The sequence below is a fragment of the Hyperolius riggenbachi genome, chromosome 9 (genome assembly GCF_040937935.1).
Source record: "Hyperolius riggenbachi isolate aHypRig1 chromosome 9, aHypRig1.pri, whole genome shotgun sequence".
Classification (NCBI taxonomy): Eukaryota; Metazoa; Chordata; class Amphibia; order Anura; family Hyperoliidae; genus Hyperolius; species Hyperolius riggenbachi.
Window position 1 is genome coordinate 275,864,438 of NC_090654.1, and position 17,017 is coordinate 275,881,454.

The 17,017-nt window shown below is 44.1% G+C and overlaps 1 protein-coding gene across 2 annotated transcripts in view; it reads right to left on the minus strand.

The window, feature by feature from the left end:
• Nucleotides 1–3,753: 3,753 nt before the first annotated feature.
• EXOC3L4 (exocyst complex component 3 like 4) overlaps nt 3,754–17,017 on the minus strand; it is a 161,188-nt gene continuing 147,924 nt past the window's right edge. For both annotated transcript variants that reach the window (XM_068254619.1, XM_068254618.1), the window contains exons 10-12: nt 9,471–9,623; nt 8,276–8,397; nt 3,754–4,297 (exon numbers count right to left, since the gene is read on the minus strand). In XM_068254619.1, the coding sequence (XP_068110720.1) occupies nt 4,123–4,297; nt 8,276–8,397; nt 9,471–9,623 (450 nt within the window). In that variant the 3' untranslated portion in view covers nt 3,754–4,122. The remainder of the gene's footprint in view (nt 4,298–8,275; nt 8,398–9,470; nt 9,624–17,017) is intronic.

Below are 17,017 nucleotides of genomic sequence, written 5' to 3' on the forward strand. Positions count from 1 at the left end.
TTCCTCAATCTGTGTACAGATTAAAGAAAATATTTATAAAATTCTCTACAGATGGTACCTAACTCCCTCTATACTTGCAAAAATATACCCGGGCACCTCTGATCTGTGCTGGAGAGGATGTGGCGAGAAAGGAACCCTAGAACACATTTTTTGGCACTGCCCACTAATCCTACCCCTTTGGCAACAGGTTCAAGATTTAATTTCCCACATCACAGGAACTACAATCGCTATGGACCCTTTATTAATGATATTAGGCAAACCCCCTCTAAATGTTAACCGATATACCTCCAGACTCATAACCCACATCTTAACAGCCACAAGGCTTGCAATAGCTACAGCATGGAAGAATATAGCCCCGCCTACTATCTCCGAAATTAAAAACAAAATAACATGGACCAAAACCATGGAACAGATGACTGCCACACTTAGAGATACAGAAACTAACTTCCATAGGGTTTGGGACCCTTGGGTATACGCTACTACAGACCACGACCCCCCATGAAAGGCGAATATACACAAAATACTCCCTCACCAACCCCAAATGACACCCTTACACCTACATGTAAAAATAGTCATGGGATAGGCCCTTGTAATTGTAATTACTTTCAACCATACAAAGACTCCTGAATTAATCTGGCCTAAACCATTGTGACCCTACACTATACTATGACCCCTATGTCTAAATTGTCCTTTTTCATTTTCATTTTATCTTACTGTTATTAATGTTATGGCTATTTAGTTATTAGAATATTCTCTACGTCCCCAAAGCAACTTAAGCAGCAGGACCAAGATACCCCTACTATTGCTCACTTTTACTCTCAGGATGGTTTAACCTGGACTCCACAGACGGATGCTCTATAACCCTCCTCATGCTCATTCGGAACTGATTAAACTTACAACAAGAGGAAAGACATTCCAAACTGAAGTACACCGGCTGGTAAAAAACTTTGCTCTATTTTCCTCACCACAACCATCCAAAAGAGCTAAGTCCAGATAGCATAACTTTGATACTATATAATTGCTTGTCTAAGATAACTGACATTGTATACATAGTATGTACCTGCTTTAATGTCTATATGTATAGAGATTTGTTTGACTTTTATCTATACTTAAATAAAAAATTAGTGAAACAAAAAATCCTCTGGCATGAGGTGCCCTGCTGAACTTCCAGTGACTAGTATGCCGGAGTGTGAGAGCGATAACACCAAATGTAACATACCTGCTCTGCATTAACACCTGAGACCTTGTAACACTAATGAGTACATGACCCCGAGGAGGGGAACCCTCTAATTGAACAGAATTTTGACATTCTTCTTCAATAATCCAGAGGGACTCAGTCTTTCGGGGTTTGATAATGTGAGCTCTCCCCAATCCTTTCTACACCACTAGAAACATTTCAGTCGGGTCTACAGTCTTAACACACAGCAGTAGACCTTTGGTCTTATTAGCGTTGTGAATGCTTTGCGTTAGGTAATCACATTTGCAGTAAAATCAGAATCGTTTTGTTTTCCAAGCATGACTGGGTCCTGCCTGGAATTGGGTTTGGCACAAAAACAATGCTCAAATAGAGGCTAGACGATAGGTGCACAATATTATATATTATATGCAGTTAATAAACCAAGATGCAAGAAACCAAGCGCTATAGCAATATTACAATCACTACATAAACTAGAAGCCAACTTCATGAGACTTAATGGCTTCAGAAAGACAATAGAGAGGAAACAAGTGTGAAAGCACTTTATCCCCAGTGAGTCATATATTATTCCTTATAGGGGCCGCTGAGGGTTTTATGTTATGGTGTTCTGTTTACATTGACACCCAATGAGACATTTCCTGTACTGCTTTCGTGCGCAGCACAGATCTTCGTCAGGAAGGAAGGCCGTGGCGGGATCTGGATCCTTCTATAAATATTGTACATATATCGTAAAGCGCCGACAGTTCTGAGATGTGGAAGGGGGGAGAGAAAGCACCTTAATTTAAAGAATCCAATTACTGCAAATATATATTTAAAGAGGAACTTTGACCAAGGATTGGACTTCATCCCAGCAGTAGCTGATGCCCCCTTTCTCATGAGAATCTTTAACCTTTTCTCAAATAGACCATCAGGGGGGCTCTATATGGCCGATATTGTGGTAAAACCCTTTCCACAGTGTGATATCAGGGCCATGGCCCTAATAGTTTCCTGTCTGTGAACCTCATTGCATTGTGGGAAATAATGGCTGTTTGTCCCAAGCAAGCAGTATCTTCCTGTGTACATAGAACTCTCAGCACACAAACATTCCACAGAGCTGCACCTGACAGGACTAAAGATGTCACCAACTGTGATAAGTTGCATACCTAAGCCAACTGCCCCACTACAGTTCTCAGAAACTGCACTACCATAGAAACCAGGTATCTACATGTGGTGCTCATCATTCCTTGACTTTCCCCATACTGTGTTCCTCATTACTCCTGTACATGCCCAATACTGTGGTCCTCATTACTTATGGAACCCCCCCTCCCATATTGTAGTCCTCACGACTCCTTGACCTTGCCCCATACTGTGGTCCTCATGACTCCTTGACATTCCCCATACTGTGGTCCTCATGACTCCTTGACCTGCCCCATACTGTAGTCCTCAAGATTCCTTGACCTGCCCCATACTGTAGTCCTCAAGATTCCTTGACATTCCCAATACTGTGGTCCTCGTTACTCCTGGACATGCCCTAATACTGTAGTCCTCATTACTTACTGACCTCCCCCATACTGTGGTTCTCCTTACTCATGGACCTCCCCATACTCTGGTCCTCATTAGTCCTGCACCTCCCCCATACTGTGGTCCTCATTACTCATGGAACTCCCCCTTATGGTGGCTCTCATTACTCCTGGCCCTCCCTCATATTGTGGTCCTCATTACTCCCTCAATCTATGTTCCCATTACTTCTAGACCTCCCCCAAGTTGTTGTCCACTCCTCATCAGTCTTGGCTCCTCTTACTGCTTCCATAGTGACCACTAAGCTCACCTCTCTGGACCTGACAGAGTGAGGTGAGAGTCCTGCTTCTCTTTTTTGGTGAATCTTCAGGGTTCAACTTCTAAAGAACATTGGCTATGAGCTACCACAAAAGTACCAGGCCTGGAATGGTGGCCACAGAGATTCTCCAGAGAAAAAGAGGGCTTTGTATCTGACACAGTTAGGCCTGCATACGTGAGCTGAGCTCCGCTCTTAGTGCTTGATTCATCTAAAGCTAAAGCAGTGCAGCTTAATGAGATGAGCGCGAGTTCAGCACACGTCATGCTACAGTAGTGTTGCTAGCTTGCGCTGGCAACTTACGCACGCTCCTTGTAACTAGCGGCCGCTCCACTTGTCCTGCCCTGAACCCCGGCAGGTCCAGTGGCTTTGTAGGAAGTGATCCTGGCACTTTGATTGGCCCAATAGGCTGCCTATCAAGCCCTTACAGGCATCACAGTATAGGACGAGTCAGACAGATTTTGCACAACACTGTGGAATGAGGGAGAGAGATCAGTAGGTAAGGGTACTTAAAATGCAATTATTATGGCCACTTGTCACTAGGGGGCAGTGTGAGACAATAATAGAGGACTTCGGCTTTCAGTTTCTATATTTTCTGCTAGGGAGAGAGATCAAAGCATTCCAAGAACTTATAGCACAACGAGTTCTGCAGTGAACGTAAGTAGATAACTCCAATGAAGCTGCTAATGGTTTAAAAATCCATTCTTGTATTGCTCTATTTGCATGCTAGACAAAAGGGGAAACATTGTGAAGTAAAATATTGTTTTTATTCTGCATATTATATAATATTATGCAATGAATTCATAAATAAAGGAGAGGACCATTCCAATTGATCCCCAGTCCTGAATCTCATGTTTTACTGGCAGATCCTCCCCAACTATAAATTACACATTTAGTAATTGCACCTTTATTCAGTCATGGCAGTGATGGTTAAATCGCGGACAAAATTCACAGCTTGTTCATCTACATCAAGAATATGCTTTCCTACGAGTTTATTCCAGGTAAGCAAACTTTCTTGGAACTCTTGGTGGTAAAGTTCAAAGTTCCAAAGGAAAATAACTGGAATGTTTACATAATTGATTTTATCTGTAGGTTAAGAGGATTCCTCATCATCTTAAGCCAGAAGACGACAAGGGATACAGGCCACGTGGGCCACACAGTCAATCTCTGAAAACAGTCTATCCCGTTCCTCCTCAACCGGATGTTCCTGCAGCTTCTCCAAGTGGTCGAGGATTTTCTTACTGCGGCCCATCCCGTGAAGATGTAAGATGCACAAGATATGTTCCTCGCTGGAGGATAAAGAGTGAAAGAAAAATTATAATATGTTTCAGGGTGTCACGACATTAGATAGCGTGGCCCCGTAACCACGGCCACAGGCATTCAGATAGCGAGTCATTCCTATTCATGATCACAGTCACACTTCTTGATTAAAATACCAACTGGGGAACGATTCAAGCCAGGCTTTTGTTCTATCTATCTATCTATCTATCTATCTATCTATCTATCTATCTATCTATCTATCTATCTATCTATACACATATTATTACTAGCGATAATTGTAATCTACTAATTACAATTTTTAGCAATTATGGCTATACATAATTACAGTTTGGACATGCGCTTGATTTTTTCGTAATTCATCCATACTTTTGCAGAATTACATGACATTTTGCGTAATTTACTGCCGACGCCAGTGGTTAATAGCTAAGTCCCCATAAATGCTATCATCACTGCAATTGCTACAAATTTTTCAAAAAGAACGTGTAGCTTTTGAGATAATTGATTTTGAAAATGCAAATGAAAAAAGTGGTTTTAAACTTCATTTTTCTGAGTTTAAAAAACATTTATCTTTGCATTTTCAGAGTCAATTACCTCAAAATATACCAGGTCTTTTTGAAAAATTATTATTTTTTGACTTGTTCCCAATATTCCCCTAAAAACATCGCAATTTTGGTGACAATGGCATGTACGGGGGATTTTGCTATTAACCGCTAAAGTCAGCACAAATTACGCAAACGTTTGCATAATTACGAATGGATTACATTTACATGCGAAATTAACTAAGAATTTTCCAGAAGTTTCGCATTACGATTTTGCAGGGAAGGGAGGAGTTTATGGTTTTTGAAGCACGCATAGACATAAATATAGTGTAATAAAGTTTCAACTATGTATGGCTCAAACAATGATGAAGGCATTTTTCAGCACTGGTTTGGGCGTCCAAGCGACTAGACCATAAGCTGATAAACTTCCCATATCAAAATGCATCTGAGTTTAAAAATAAATAAAAAAAGAAAAAAAAAATTTCCATAAATTTTGCATTACGATTTTGCATCGTAATTGAGAATTACAATGCAAAATTACAATTGTGCAAAATTTGTTCTCATCTCTAATTATTATTATTTATGTATTCACTTATATAGAGCCAACATGTTCTGTACTGCACATTTTACAAAACAAATAGCGGGGAGAATAGAGACATGAGACATTCAGAGAGGATTCCCATTGGTCTGTTAAAGGACCAATTGGGAGTCCCGGTGTGACTTGATTTGCTGGGGCTTGCTATACTTTAGTTTCTAGTTTAGTATAGCTAGTGCCGGTGGCGACAACATGTGCAGCCGCTGTTCTTTGCTCATCAGGGATCTTCAATCAACATAAAGAGAGGATATTGGCAATGGACATTTACGGGGATATTGGCATAGCAACATAAATTAAAGGTTAGTATCTCTGGTTAATTAAGAGCAATAAACTACTTTTCTCATGGTTGGGTTCTTATTTTTTTTTTTAATCTCTTCATGGAAATGGGTAAGGGGTACTTTAGTACCCTTATACCCATTTTACCTGGCGGGGGCAAATTTTGATAAACGGGACTCCCAGATGACACCATGAACCTCCTTCTGGGCTTACACCCACAGGTTTGGGGTAGTTACCCCCCTCTCTCCTGGGCACTAGAGGTGGGGCTGAGCCCTTTGTCCATGGTGTGGACAAGGGCTCTGGGGGAGAGAGGGAAGCTTTGCCACCCCTCTCTTTCAGACAGAGACCCCATATCATGGACCAAGTAGACTCGTATATCTCAGGAGGCTTTCGGTGATCTTTGTAGTGACCTCATACTCAAGAATACCCAGGTAAACAGAGAGATCAGGAGCCCAATGGTGCAGTATCGTTAATAAATCAGAAGTTGTAAGTTGCAGCTTATACTCGCAAGAGTGGGTTGAAGATCCTTCCAACCACCGTATAAGCCAGCGGGAAATTAACCGCCCCTGCTCGGTTATCGAGGTCCTGCCGGAGGCTGGATGGTTGGCCTCCTGGGTATGTAGTCTTTAGGGGAAAAAACTATTGCCTCCAAAGGAGGTTTATCTGGATACTTGTAAGGGTGGAGGTGCCCAAGTGTAAAAATATATATAAACTTCAAAACGCAAAATATACAACACGTTTCACGGGTACTACCAAGACACTGTGTACTGACCTGAGGAAGCAGGCTAGTACCCGTGACTGTCCTCAGAGGAGCTCACAGTCTATTCCTACCATAGTCATACTCTATGTCCTACCATATTATTATGTATTTATATAGTACTAACATCTTCTGCAGTACTTTAAAGAGTACATAGTCATGTCACTGACTGTTCTCAGAGGAGCTCACAATCTAATCCTACCATAGTCATAGTCTAATGTCCTACCATATTATTATTATGTATTTATATAGCACTGGCGTCTTCTGCAGCACTTTACAGAGTACATAGTCATGTCACTGACTGTCCTCAGAGGAGCTCACAATCTAATCCTGCCATAGTCATAGTCTATGTCCTACCATATTATTATGTATTTATATAGTACTAACATCTTCTGCAGTACTTTAAAGAGTACATAGTCATGTCACTGACTGTCCTCAGAGGAGCTCACAATCTAATCCTGCTATAGTCATAGTCTAATGTCCTACCATATTATTATTATGTATTTATATAGCACTGACATCTCCTGCAGCACATTACAGAGTACATAGTCCTGTCACAGACTGTTCTCAGAGGAGCTCACCATCTAATCCTACCATAGTCATAGTCTGATGTCCTACCATATTATTATTATGTATTTATATAGCACTGGCGTCTTCTGCAGCACATTACAGAGTACATAGTAATGTCACTGACTGTCCTCAGAGGAGCCCACAATCTAATCCTGCTATAGTCATAGTCTGATGTCCTACCATATTATTATTATGTATTTATATAGCACTGGCGTCTTCTGCAGCACATTACAGAGTACATAGTCATGTCACTGACTGTCCTCAGAGGAGCTCACAATCTAATCCCTACCATAGTCATAGTCTAATGTCCTACCATATTATTATTATGTATTTATATAGCACTGGCGTCTTCTGCAGCACTTTACAGAGTACATAGTCATGTCACTGACTGTCCTCAGAGGAGCTCACAATCTAATCCTACCATAGTCATAGTCTAATGTCCTACCATATTATTATTATGTATTTATATAGCACTGGCGTCTTCTGCAGCACTTTACAGAGTACATAGTCATGTCACTGACTGTCCTCAGAGGAGCTCACAATCTAATCCTGCCATAGTCATAGTCTATGTCCTACCATATTATTATGTATTTATATAGTACTAACATCTTCTGCAGTACTTTAAAGAGTACATAGTCATGTCACTGACTGTCCTCAGAGGAGCTCACAATCTAATCCTGCTATAGTCATAGTCTAATGTCCTACCATATTATTATTATGTATTTATATAGCACTGACATCTTATGCAGCACATTACAGAGTACATAGTCATGTCACTGACTGTCCTCAGAGGAGCTTACAATCTAATCCTACCATAGTCATAGTCTAATGTCCTCCCATATTATTATTATGTATTTATATAGCACTGACATCTTCTGCAGCACATTACAGAGTACATAGTCATGTCACTGACCATCCTCAGGGGATCTCACAATCTAATCCTGCCATAGTCATAGTCTATGTCCTACCATATTATTATTAGGTATTTATATAGCACTGACATCTTCTGCAGCACATTACAGAGTACATAGTCATGTCACTGACTGTCCTCAGAGGAGCTCACACTCTAATCCTACCATAGTCATAGTCTAATGTCCTACCATATTATTATTATGTGTTTAAAAACATGGGCAGAACATTCAAACTTAGCCTGTATACAACACTACACCGATGTGATATTATTTGGCAAAGATTGCACAATCAGATTGTACAGTATAGTGTGTGACCAGCACACTGTGCTCTCAGTTACCTGATATCTGGGCAGTCGATGTACAAATGACTCAGTAAAGTCATAATTTCGTCTTTTTTCCTGCACTCAATGATTTCTGCGAGGCACTTCACTATTCCGTTCATCCTCTTCCGGTCTGATCCCTGCAACAAGCATAAAACACGTGCAGTCAGAGAGAGATGGCATGTAGAGGTGAGTATTGCACAAACGCTGGCAAACCGCACACATGCCAAGCCATAAAGGATTACAGGGGCAGTGCCAGGCTGGGTGTCTGACTACGGTCATGCCAATTTACTTCCTTGTCTGAGTAGTACTCCAGCATCTCTCCATCCTCACAGGGAAAATTAAAGGATAACCGAAGTGATGTGACATGATGAGATAGACATTTGTATGTACAGTGCCCAGCACACAAATAACTATGCTGTGTTCCTTTTTATCTTTCTCTCTCTGAAAGAGTTAAATATCAGGTATGTAAGTGGCTGATTCAGTCCTGACTCAGACAGGAAGTGACTACAGTGTGACCCTCACTGATAAAAAAATTCCAACTATAAAACACTTTCCTAGCAGAAAATGGCTTCTGAGAGCAAGAAAGAGATAAAAAGGGGAATTTCTTATCAGTGAGGGTCACACTGTAGTCACTTCCTGTTTGAGTCAGGACTGAGTCAGCCACTTACATACCTGATATTTAACTCTTTCAGGCAGAGAAAGAAAAAAGAAACACAGCATTGTTATTTGTGTGCTAGGCACTGTAAATACACATGTCTATCTCATCATGTCACATGTCACTTCGAGTATCCTTTAAGGTGACATCCACACCTAAACTTGGGGAAGTATAAAATAAAAAAAATTAAAAAAAAAAAACAGATACTGTCCCTAGAAAGTCTTTATAGACTGATTGCCCTTCGGTGGGGTTCAGTAAAAATACCACACTGCCCCGGTGTGAAAGGGCCCTCTGTCAGTCCTTCATTGCTTCACTGCAGTGTCCACAGGGGGAGGGGGAGAGTTGAAGGGGAGACACCTTGGGGCCCCTACAGGCTCTGTGGCCCTGCGGCAATTGCCCCTTTGCCTCTGTGAAAGTGCCGGCCCTGGGTCAGAGGGCTAATAAGCAAAATCAGCAGGGAATCAAATACTTTCTTCCCTCACGGCACATAATAATAATGATCTGTCCTGCCATCTTTGCAGCTGTTAGCACTACGCCCCCAAGGGGGTGACTCACCATTTTTTCTGCAGCGTCACTGATCATGTCCCCCTCCTCCTTCATCTTGTGGGCAGCCCTCTTCCGGTTTAAGGCATTGAGGCTCAGCCTCCTCTTCATGATCTGGGCAATGTACTCCTTCACCATGTACTTGTGCACCCTGCAGGCCACCTCCTGGGGAAGAGAAAAACATTGCTGTAAGGGAAGGATTGCAGACGTCGCTGAAGGTGGACATACGCAATTCAATCTTTTGTTCTTTTTTTGACCAGAGAATTCTGATAGTTTTCTGCTTATTTTTCAAAATATTAGAAAAGTACCAACAAGGGATGTAACTAGAGCAGGGGTCGGGAACCTATGGCTCGCGAGCCATATATGGCTCTTTTCATGCCTGCGTATGGCTCTCTGGCTCGCTAAAAGACGGGTGACAGAGCGGCCAGAGAGCCTGTGTTTAGTAATCTGCCCCGCTGTAATCTGCGCCGCCGCCCCGCCCCCTCCTCCATGCCGGTAATCTGCGCCGCCGCCCCGCCCCCCTCCTCCATGCCGGGTGTTTGTAATTGCGCTGATGCTGGCGCTGCCTGTGTGATGTCACACGTTACGTGTGACACATCGGCGCAGCCGGCGGGAACTGAGGCAGCTTGGCGGGGGGAGGAGCCGACCCCACGACGTGCGACCCGGAGGCAGCCGCACCCATAGGTACTGCTCCGGAGCGCACAAGCCAGCAGCAGCCGTCGCCGCCGCCGCAGGAGCCGCCGCAGTCACTCCAGGACAGGTCCAGGAGGTCACTCCAGTCTGGTAAATTCATTTGTGGGGAAATCGTCTGCCAATGAGATAGGATAGGCATTTGTGGGGAAATCGTCTGCCAATGAGATTGCATTTGTAGGGAAATTGTCTGCCAATGAGATTGCATTTGTGGGGAAATAGTCTGCCAATTGAGATTGCATTTGTGGGGAAAGCGTCTGCCAATGAGATTGCATTTGTGGGGAAATCGTCTGCCAATGAGATTGCATTTGTGGGGAAATTGTCTGCCAATGAGATTGCACTTGTGGGGAAAACGTCTGCCAATGAGATTGCACTTGTGGGGAAAACGTCTGCCAATGAGATTGCACTTGTGGGGAAATAGTCTGCCAATGAGATTGCACTTGTGGGGAAATTGTCTGCCAATGAGATTGCATTTGTGGGGAAATTGTCTGCCAATGAGATTGCATTTGTGGGGAAATCGTCTGCCAATGAGATTGCATTTTGTGGCCAGCCGGCCCTCCACCATGTGGACTATTGTGCACCTCATCTGTCCACCCACCAAGCAATATCACCTGCCCACCCAGCACCTTGACCTACCTCTCCGCACCCTGACCTGCCGCTCCCATTATTTACTGGTGAATGCTGGCCAGTGTACGATTATTTTATGGTGAAATGCTCCCCACTTTACGATTAATTTCTGGTGAAACATTGCTGCATTAGAATTACTTTATGGCGAACCGCTGCCCCATTATGATTATTTGGCACCTATGGGGGAGCCCCATCCACATTTTCGCAGGGGGGGCCCAGTGATTTCTAGTTTCGCCCCTGTCCCCTGACCGGCCTTCCCAACCCACCACCCCTAGCCATCTCCCCCTGCCCAGGAGTTCACAACCTAATCCTAACCATTAGCAACTGCATAACAACGTTATTAAAGAATGCAGACACTTATTGTACTTTAAAAAGTGTTTGTTTTGCATAAAATGTACACATTACCTTGTATTTAGTTTTAAACATATTGTATGGCTCTCACAGAATTTCATTTTAAAATATGTCGTGTTTATGGCTCTCTCGGCCAAAAAGGTTCCCTACCCCTGAACTAGAGGGAAGCAGTCAATGCAATCGCAAGGGGGCCCAGAGCTTTGGACGGGGGGGGGGGGGGGGGGTGTCAAACTACTAACCTTCCCTTCCTCCGGTACAAAGGACTATACTTCAGATCAGGTGTTTTGGGTGTGAAGATGATGTTGGCCATACTTGTATTATGACCCTTGTGAGATGGGCCCCAAGCCCATGAAGGGCACCAAAGGGAGGAATGGGAACATTGGGGGACTCCATCAAATCTTCGCTGGGGGCCCGAGTATTGTAGTTACGCCCGGTTGGTAGAGTTTTGACATTGAAGCAAGTATGAGACACCATTCCATTTGGTACCCCTAAATGTTGGCTATTTTAATATCCTGACATACAGTTTCATCATGGAGCCCTAGTAATTGAGAGTTGCAATAAATCTGGGCCCCCGGATTGGCTGTGCAACAATTATGGTGTTTGATTTCCCAACGACTGACAGACACCTAGCCGGTATCCCGAAGTGTATGTAATGTATCCCTCATAGGGGAAGATGGCAAGGGTGTGAACAGCTTGAAGGGAGCTAGAGGAAGCCCCAGGTATGTATATATTTTTATACCCCCCCCCCCCCCCTCTCAGGTACACTTTAAAGGAACGCTATTGACTAACATGTTTTTTTAACCTGGGATTGAGATTGAGAGAGTTCCTGAAGTGCTGGTAAATAATGATGTATACAATTAATTTGTTTATCTCTTTTGTTTACTGTATCAAATTCCTTTCACTCTAAACTGAAGGCAGTCTGCTCTAATCTGACTGCAGAGTGAGCCATGAGGGGAGGGGGAATTCCCTCACTGTGCATCTGTTAACCCTGTGTGTGTGAGAGAAAGTCCTGTGTCTCTGGCTGAAGTGTCTAAAGAGAGCAGAGGAAATGTAACTTGTTATAAACATTTGTAATTGTCTGTGACATCAAAATACTCTGTAGTCTGATTTGCAAAAATAAAAAAACACACAACACTGGCTGCGCATTGAAGCTGACACCTCTTTTGAGAATGATTTTTCCCCATAGAGCTAAATCCTGCACACAATGGGCCTGATGCAATTGTCAGACTTGCCAGTGTTAAACGCTGATGAGTCCGATAATCAGGCGACTATAAAGTCCAATTGCATTTAGCCCTAGGCAGGGTGCTAAAAGAACTCGCTTGGGCGATATTATCGCCCAGCAAGTTCCTTACACCCTATCCTATTACACTTTGCATGCCTCCGGGAAGACATGAGCGTTAGCTTAGACCTGCAAAAAGCAGGTCTAAACATACTAACGCACGACATCGCCGCTGCATCTGGGGTTCTCCTTTAATAAGGAGACCCGCAGAGCTCCCCGCCGGCTGCCGCTCGTCTCCGCAACCCCCCACAAAGCTACAAAGTTAATTGCTTAAATTCCTTACCGCCGCTTTACACTCGCGCAAGTCCCCGCTGTGTAATTACAGTGTACGAGTTACTGTAATTACACTCACTAATAACAGAGTCCCGGCAAAGCATCTTTGAATCAGCCGCCGGGGCTTCCCATTGGTTCACAGGCTGGACCAATGAAAATGGCTCAGCCTGTGAACCAATGGGGAGCCCCGGCGGCTGAATCAAAGATGCTTTGCCGGGACTCTGTAATTAGTGAGTGTAATTACAGTAACTCGTACACTGTAATTACACAGCGGGGACTTGCGGCGAGATGCGGCGGCCGATGGGTGTAAAGCGGCGGTAAGGAATTTAAGCAATTAACTTTGTAGCTTTGTGGGCAGTTGCGGAGACGAGCGGCGGCCGGCGGGGAGCTCTGGGGGTCTCCTTTATAAAGGAGACCCCCAGATGAAGCGGCGGATGTTCGGCGGGTTGTGCGCATGTGTGGGGAGCGAGGCTGTGGTGCTGATGGACAGCACCACAGGGTAAACCTCGCTCCCCATTGCCCGGGAATAGGGAGCATCGCTCAGGCTTTCACCTGAGTAATGCTCCCTAACGATCAGCCATCGCACGAGTGAAACTGGCAATAGGATTTGCCGGTAATCCTCGTGCGATGGCAAGGTGATAAGTAGCTCGCATCTGCAAGCTACTTATCACCTGGAATAGCATCAGGCCCAATGAGTTAAAGCTTTTGCCTCTGATATTTAACATGAAAAGTAGGAAAATGTTTACACAGCTATATAGACATTATTTCTACATTGTCATTTTAGAACACTTGGGGCTCCATTCACAAAGCCGTGCTAACTGATAGCTCGACCACTCTATGCTTCGCGCGCGTTTTACCGAGCATATAACTTTACGCACGCTATAACAAACTAAAAGCTTTGCGGCTCAAGGCCCTGGTTTGATGGTGCTCCTTTAAGTAGGTGAATGCCATCAGATGTAATGCAGTCTCTCTGAAGGTGGCCACTAACGGTCCAATTTCTAGCGAAAAATCGTTCGAGCGATCAGAAATGCTGATCGAATTGGTTGTAAATAATCTGGGCAAAATCGATTATCGTCCGATTGGATTTTCGTCAAACCAAAATTTGGACTTTCTTGTTGGTAGTGATAGTTAGGAAGCAAAGATTGATTCGTTGATGGTGTAGTGAACGATTTTACTTCCAATCAGAATTATCTGTTCGCTCGAACAATGTTTTGCTAGAAATTGGACTGTTGGTGGCCACCTTGAGGAACACTGTGGTATGGCTGGGCTTAGTATGCATGAAAATTGACAAGCAGGTGAATAAGATGTCCCTCTCAGCCATTTCCTGCTTTTTCCCGCTTTTGTTTTTGGACTCTTTGCATTTGTTTGCTGGGGTTCAGTTAGAAGGGGAATCATCTATTCCGATACATTTCAAGCTTCATCTTACAGTCCACTTCTCATGCTTCTCCTGGTCTGGCGGTTCCCATGGGCATCGGTTGGCGTGACAGGCCCGTACAGACCATGCAGACAGCAGCACAAAGGAAAGGAAATTACACATAAATGCAGTGCTTGTTCAGCATCCAGATACAGATGTAGCTAGGGGCGGATTTCCGTTTATATATCCCCCCTAGGCCAGTTTAAAGGGGAATGCCTAGAAATGACATTGGTGTGTCACAGGACTAGACATTAACCCTTTAACAGCCAATTTATTTAGAACCTTGCAAGTGCTCCAAGCCAATTGATTTTAGCACTTTTTTATTTATTTGTTACAATTCCTTGCTACTAAATAGTACTGCTGTAATGTGAATTAATGGCCACTTGTCGGTGGTCGGAAGTGTGAGACAATAACAGGGGAGTTCTGCGTTCAGTTTCTATATTTTCTGCTAGTAGAGAGAGATCAAAGCATTCCAAGAATTTACAGTACAACGAGTTCTGCTGACTGAGGCCAAAAGCAGTGCACTTATTATTATTTAGTATTAATATAGCATCGACATATTACGCAGCGCTGTACAGAGTATACAGTCTTGTCACTAACTGTCCCTCAGAGGGGCTCACAATCTAATCCCTACAATAGTCAGATGTCTATGTATGTATTGTGTAGTGTATGTATCATAGTCTAGGGGCAATTTAGGAGGATGCTAATTAACTTATTTGTATGTTTTTTGGATGTGGGAGGAAACTTGAGCGTCCGGGGGAAACCCACACAGACACAGGGAGAACATACAAACTTTATGCAGATGTTGTCCTGCTGCCCCAAGATAATTGGAAGTGCTAATGGCTTAAAGCAGGGGTCAGGAACTTTTTTGGCTGAGCAAGCCATAAAACGCCACATATTTAAAAATATAATTCCCTGAGAGCCATACAATATGTTTCAAACTGGGACAGTGCACATGTGCAGCAGAGGGCTCATGTCCCTGTTGCCATGGTGAAGTGTATACAGTTGATCTGCTGGGCAGCGGAAGTGTGTCAGACACATCTTCAGCTTCTCTTTGGTTTCAGCAACATCAGCAATTTCCCTGAGAGCCAGACAGGAGAAATACCGACTAACAGCTTGTACAATTAGCGGTTGATTCACTTTGTAGGACGAGATCCCCGCACTTTGGTCCAATAGGCTGCCTGTCAAGTGGCAGACAGCCTATTGGGCCAATCAAAGTGTTGGGATCTCGTCCTACAAAGTCACTGGACCTGACAGTGTGCAGAGTGGGACAATTGGAGCAGCTGTTAGTTTTGGGGCAACGCAAGAAAGTTAGTAGTACATGCTACAGCACTACTTTGAAAATTTTACTTGCGCTGCCACACTAAGCTGTGCTGCTTGAGCAGTGTAGCTTAGTGAATCAACCCCTACTGATTTGATCTGGCTCCCGAGCCATAGGTTCCCTTCCCCTAGGTTAAAGCCTCAATTCTCCTTCCTATTTTTTTATGTATATAAAAGTACGGATTTGCAAAGATTTGTATGTTGGACGTCTTTAGTTTTTGCAATGGATGCATTGAAAATACCTGGCTGGCTGGCTCCTGTAGCTTCTTTCTCTGTTGAGAGCACAGTGGAATTTTACTGGACAGAAAGCTGTCCAGACTCCTCCCCCTAGCCCATCATCCTCACCCACCTGTGAGCACAGAACACATTACCCAGCCCACTTCCTCCCTCTGGTGGAGAGAGGCCAGGACTGCAGATGCAGCTTTCCTATGAATCTGTAGAGCTGCAGGGCTGGATACAAATAGTTAATCCCTCAGCAGAATTGGGAGGAGCTGACAAACTAGAGCTGCTCTATAAGTAGGGAACACCCACCCAATAGGGAGCATCACATGTAGCATTGGATGATGCAGTGGAGGATCGATGGCCCGTAGCATTGCACCGCCTCACACAGTAAAATGCTTATGGTTCAATCAACTGAATTTGTAGTTTGGTGCCGAAATCGAGCAGTATCTAACTCGGGTGTTAAATTTAATTACAAAGTGGGCGGAAATTGAACACTGGGACCTAGTGTCTAGGGCTGCTCAAATCCGGATCCGGGAGATACCCGGATAGTTCTATCCGGATATCTCCCAGTAAACCTGTGCGGGGTGGCCGGGGGGGGGGGGTCCAATCTTACCTGTCTGAGGTCTTCTTCATCCGTCCCTCGGCGTCTCCCACGATGCGATCCAATCGGCGGTCATGTGATTACAAACACTTTCTCCTTCCGGGTTGAAGGAGGAAGTGTTTGTAATCACGTGGACCGCATCGTGGGAGGCGCCGAGGGACGGACGAAGAAGACGTCAGACAGGTAAGATTGACCCGCCCACCCCGCACAGGTTTACTGGGTGATATCCGGATAGAGCTATCCGGGTGTCTCCCAGATCCGGATTTGAGCAGCCCTACTAGTGTCTACCTCAATGTCTACTGGCCACCTTCCTCTCTTACAATGTTCCCTGGTGTCTAATGGATCCCCCTCCAACCCCTATACAGTTCCCTGGTGTCTAGATGCCCCCACCATTCACTGTACAGCCCCCTGATGTCTAGTGCTTTCTCCCTACCTCCCCATATGGTTTCTATGGTGTTCTAGGGCTTCACCTCCGATATCACTTCCCTGGGGGTCTAGAATGGGTCAAACATAATGCAAAGTGGGGAAACCCATTGAGGGCCAAATTGAATGGCTCTGATATGGCCCGCTGGCCGCAGTTTGACATGTGTGATCTGACTGATTTTCAATTGGGGACTTTTTTCCACTTTGAAAATAATAATTTGTATCACTTCCAGACATAGGCAGTGAGATACTAATAATCCCAGCTTGTTTTGTGTAACTTTCTTGCACATAACATGTAGCTTGGAACTGGGACAATGAAGGTCACTTCCTGTGCACAGTTTGTAGGCTGTAATTAGCAG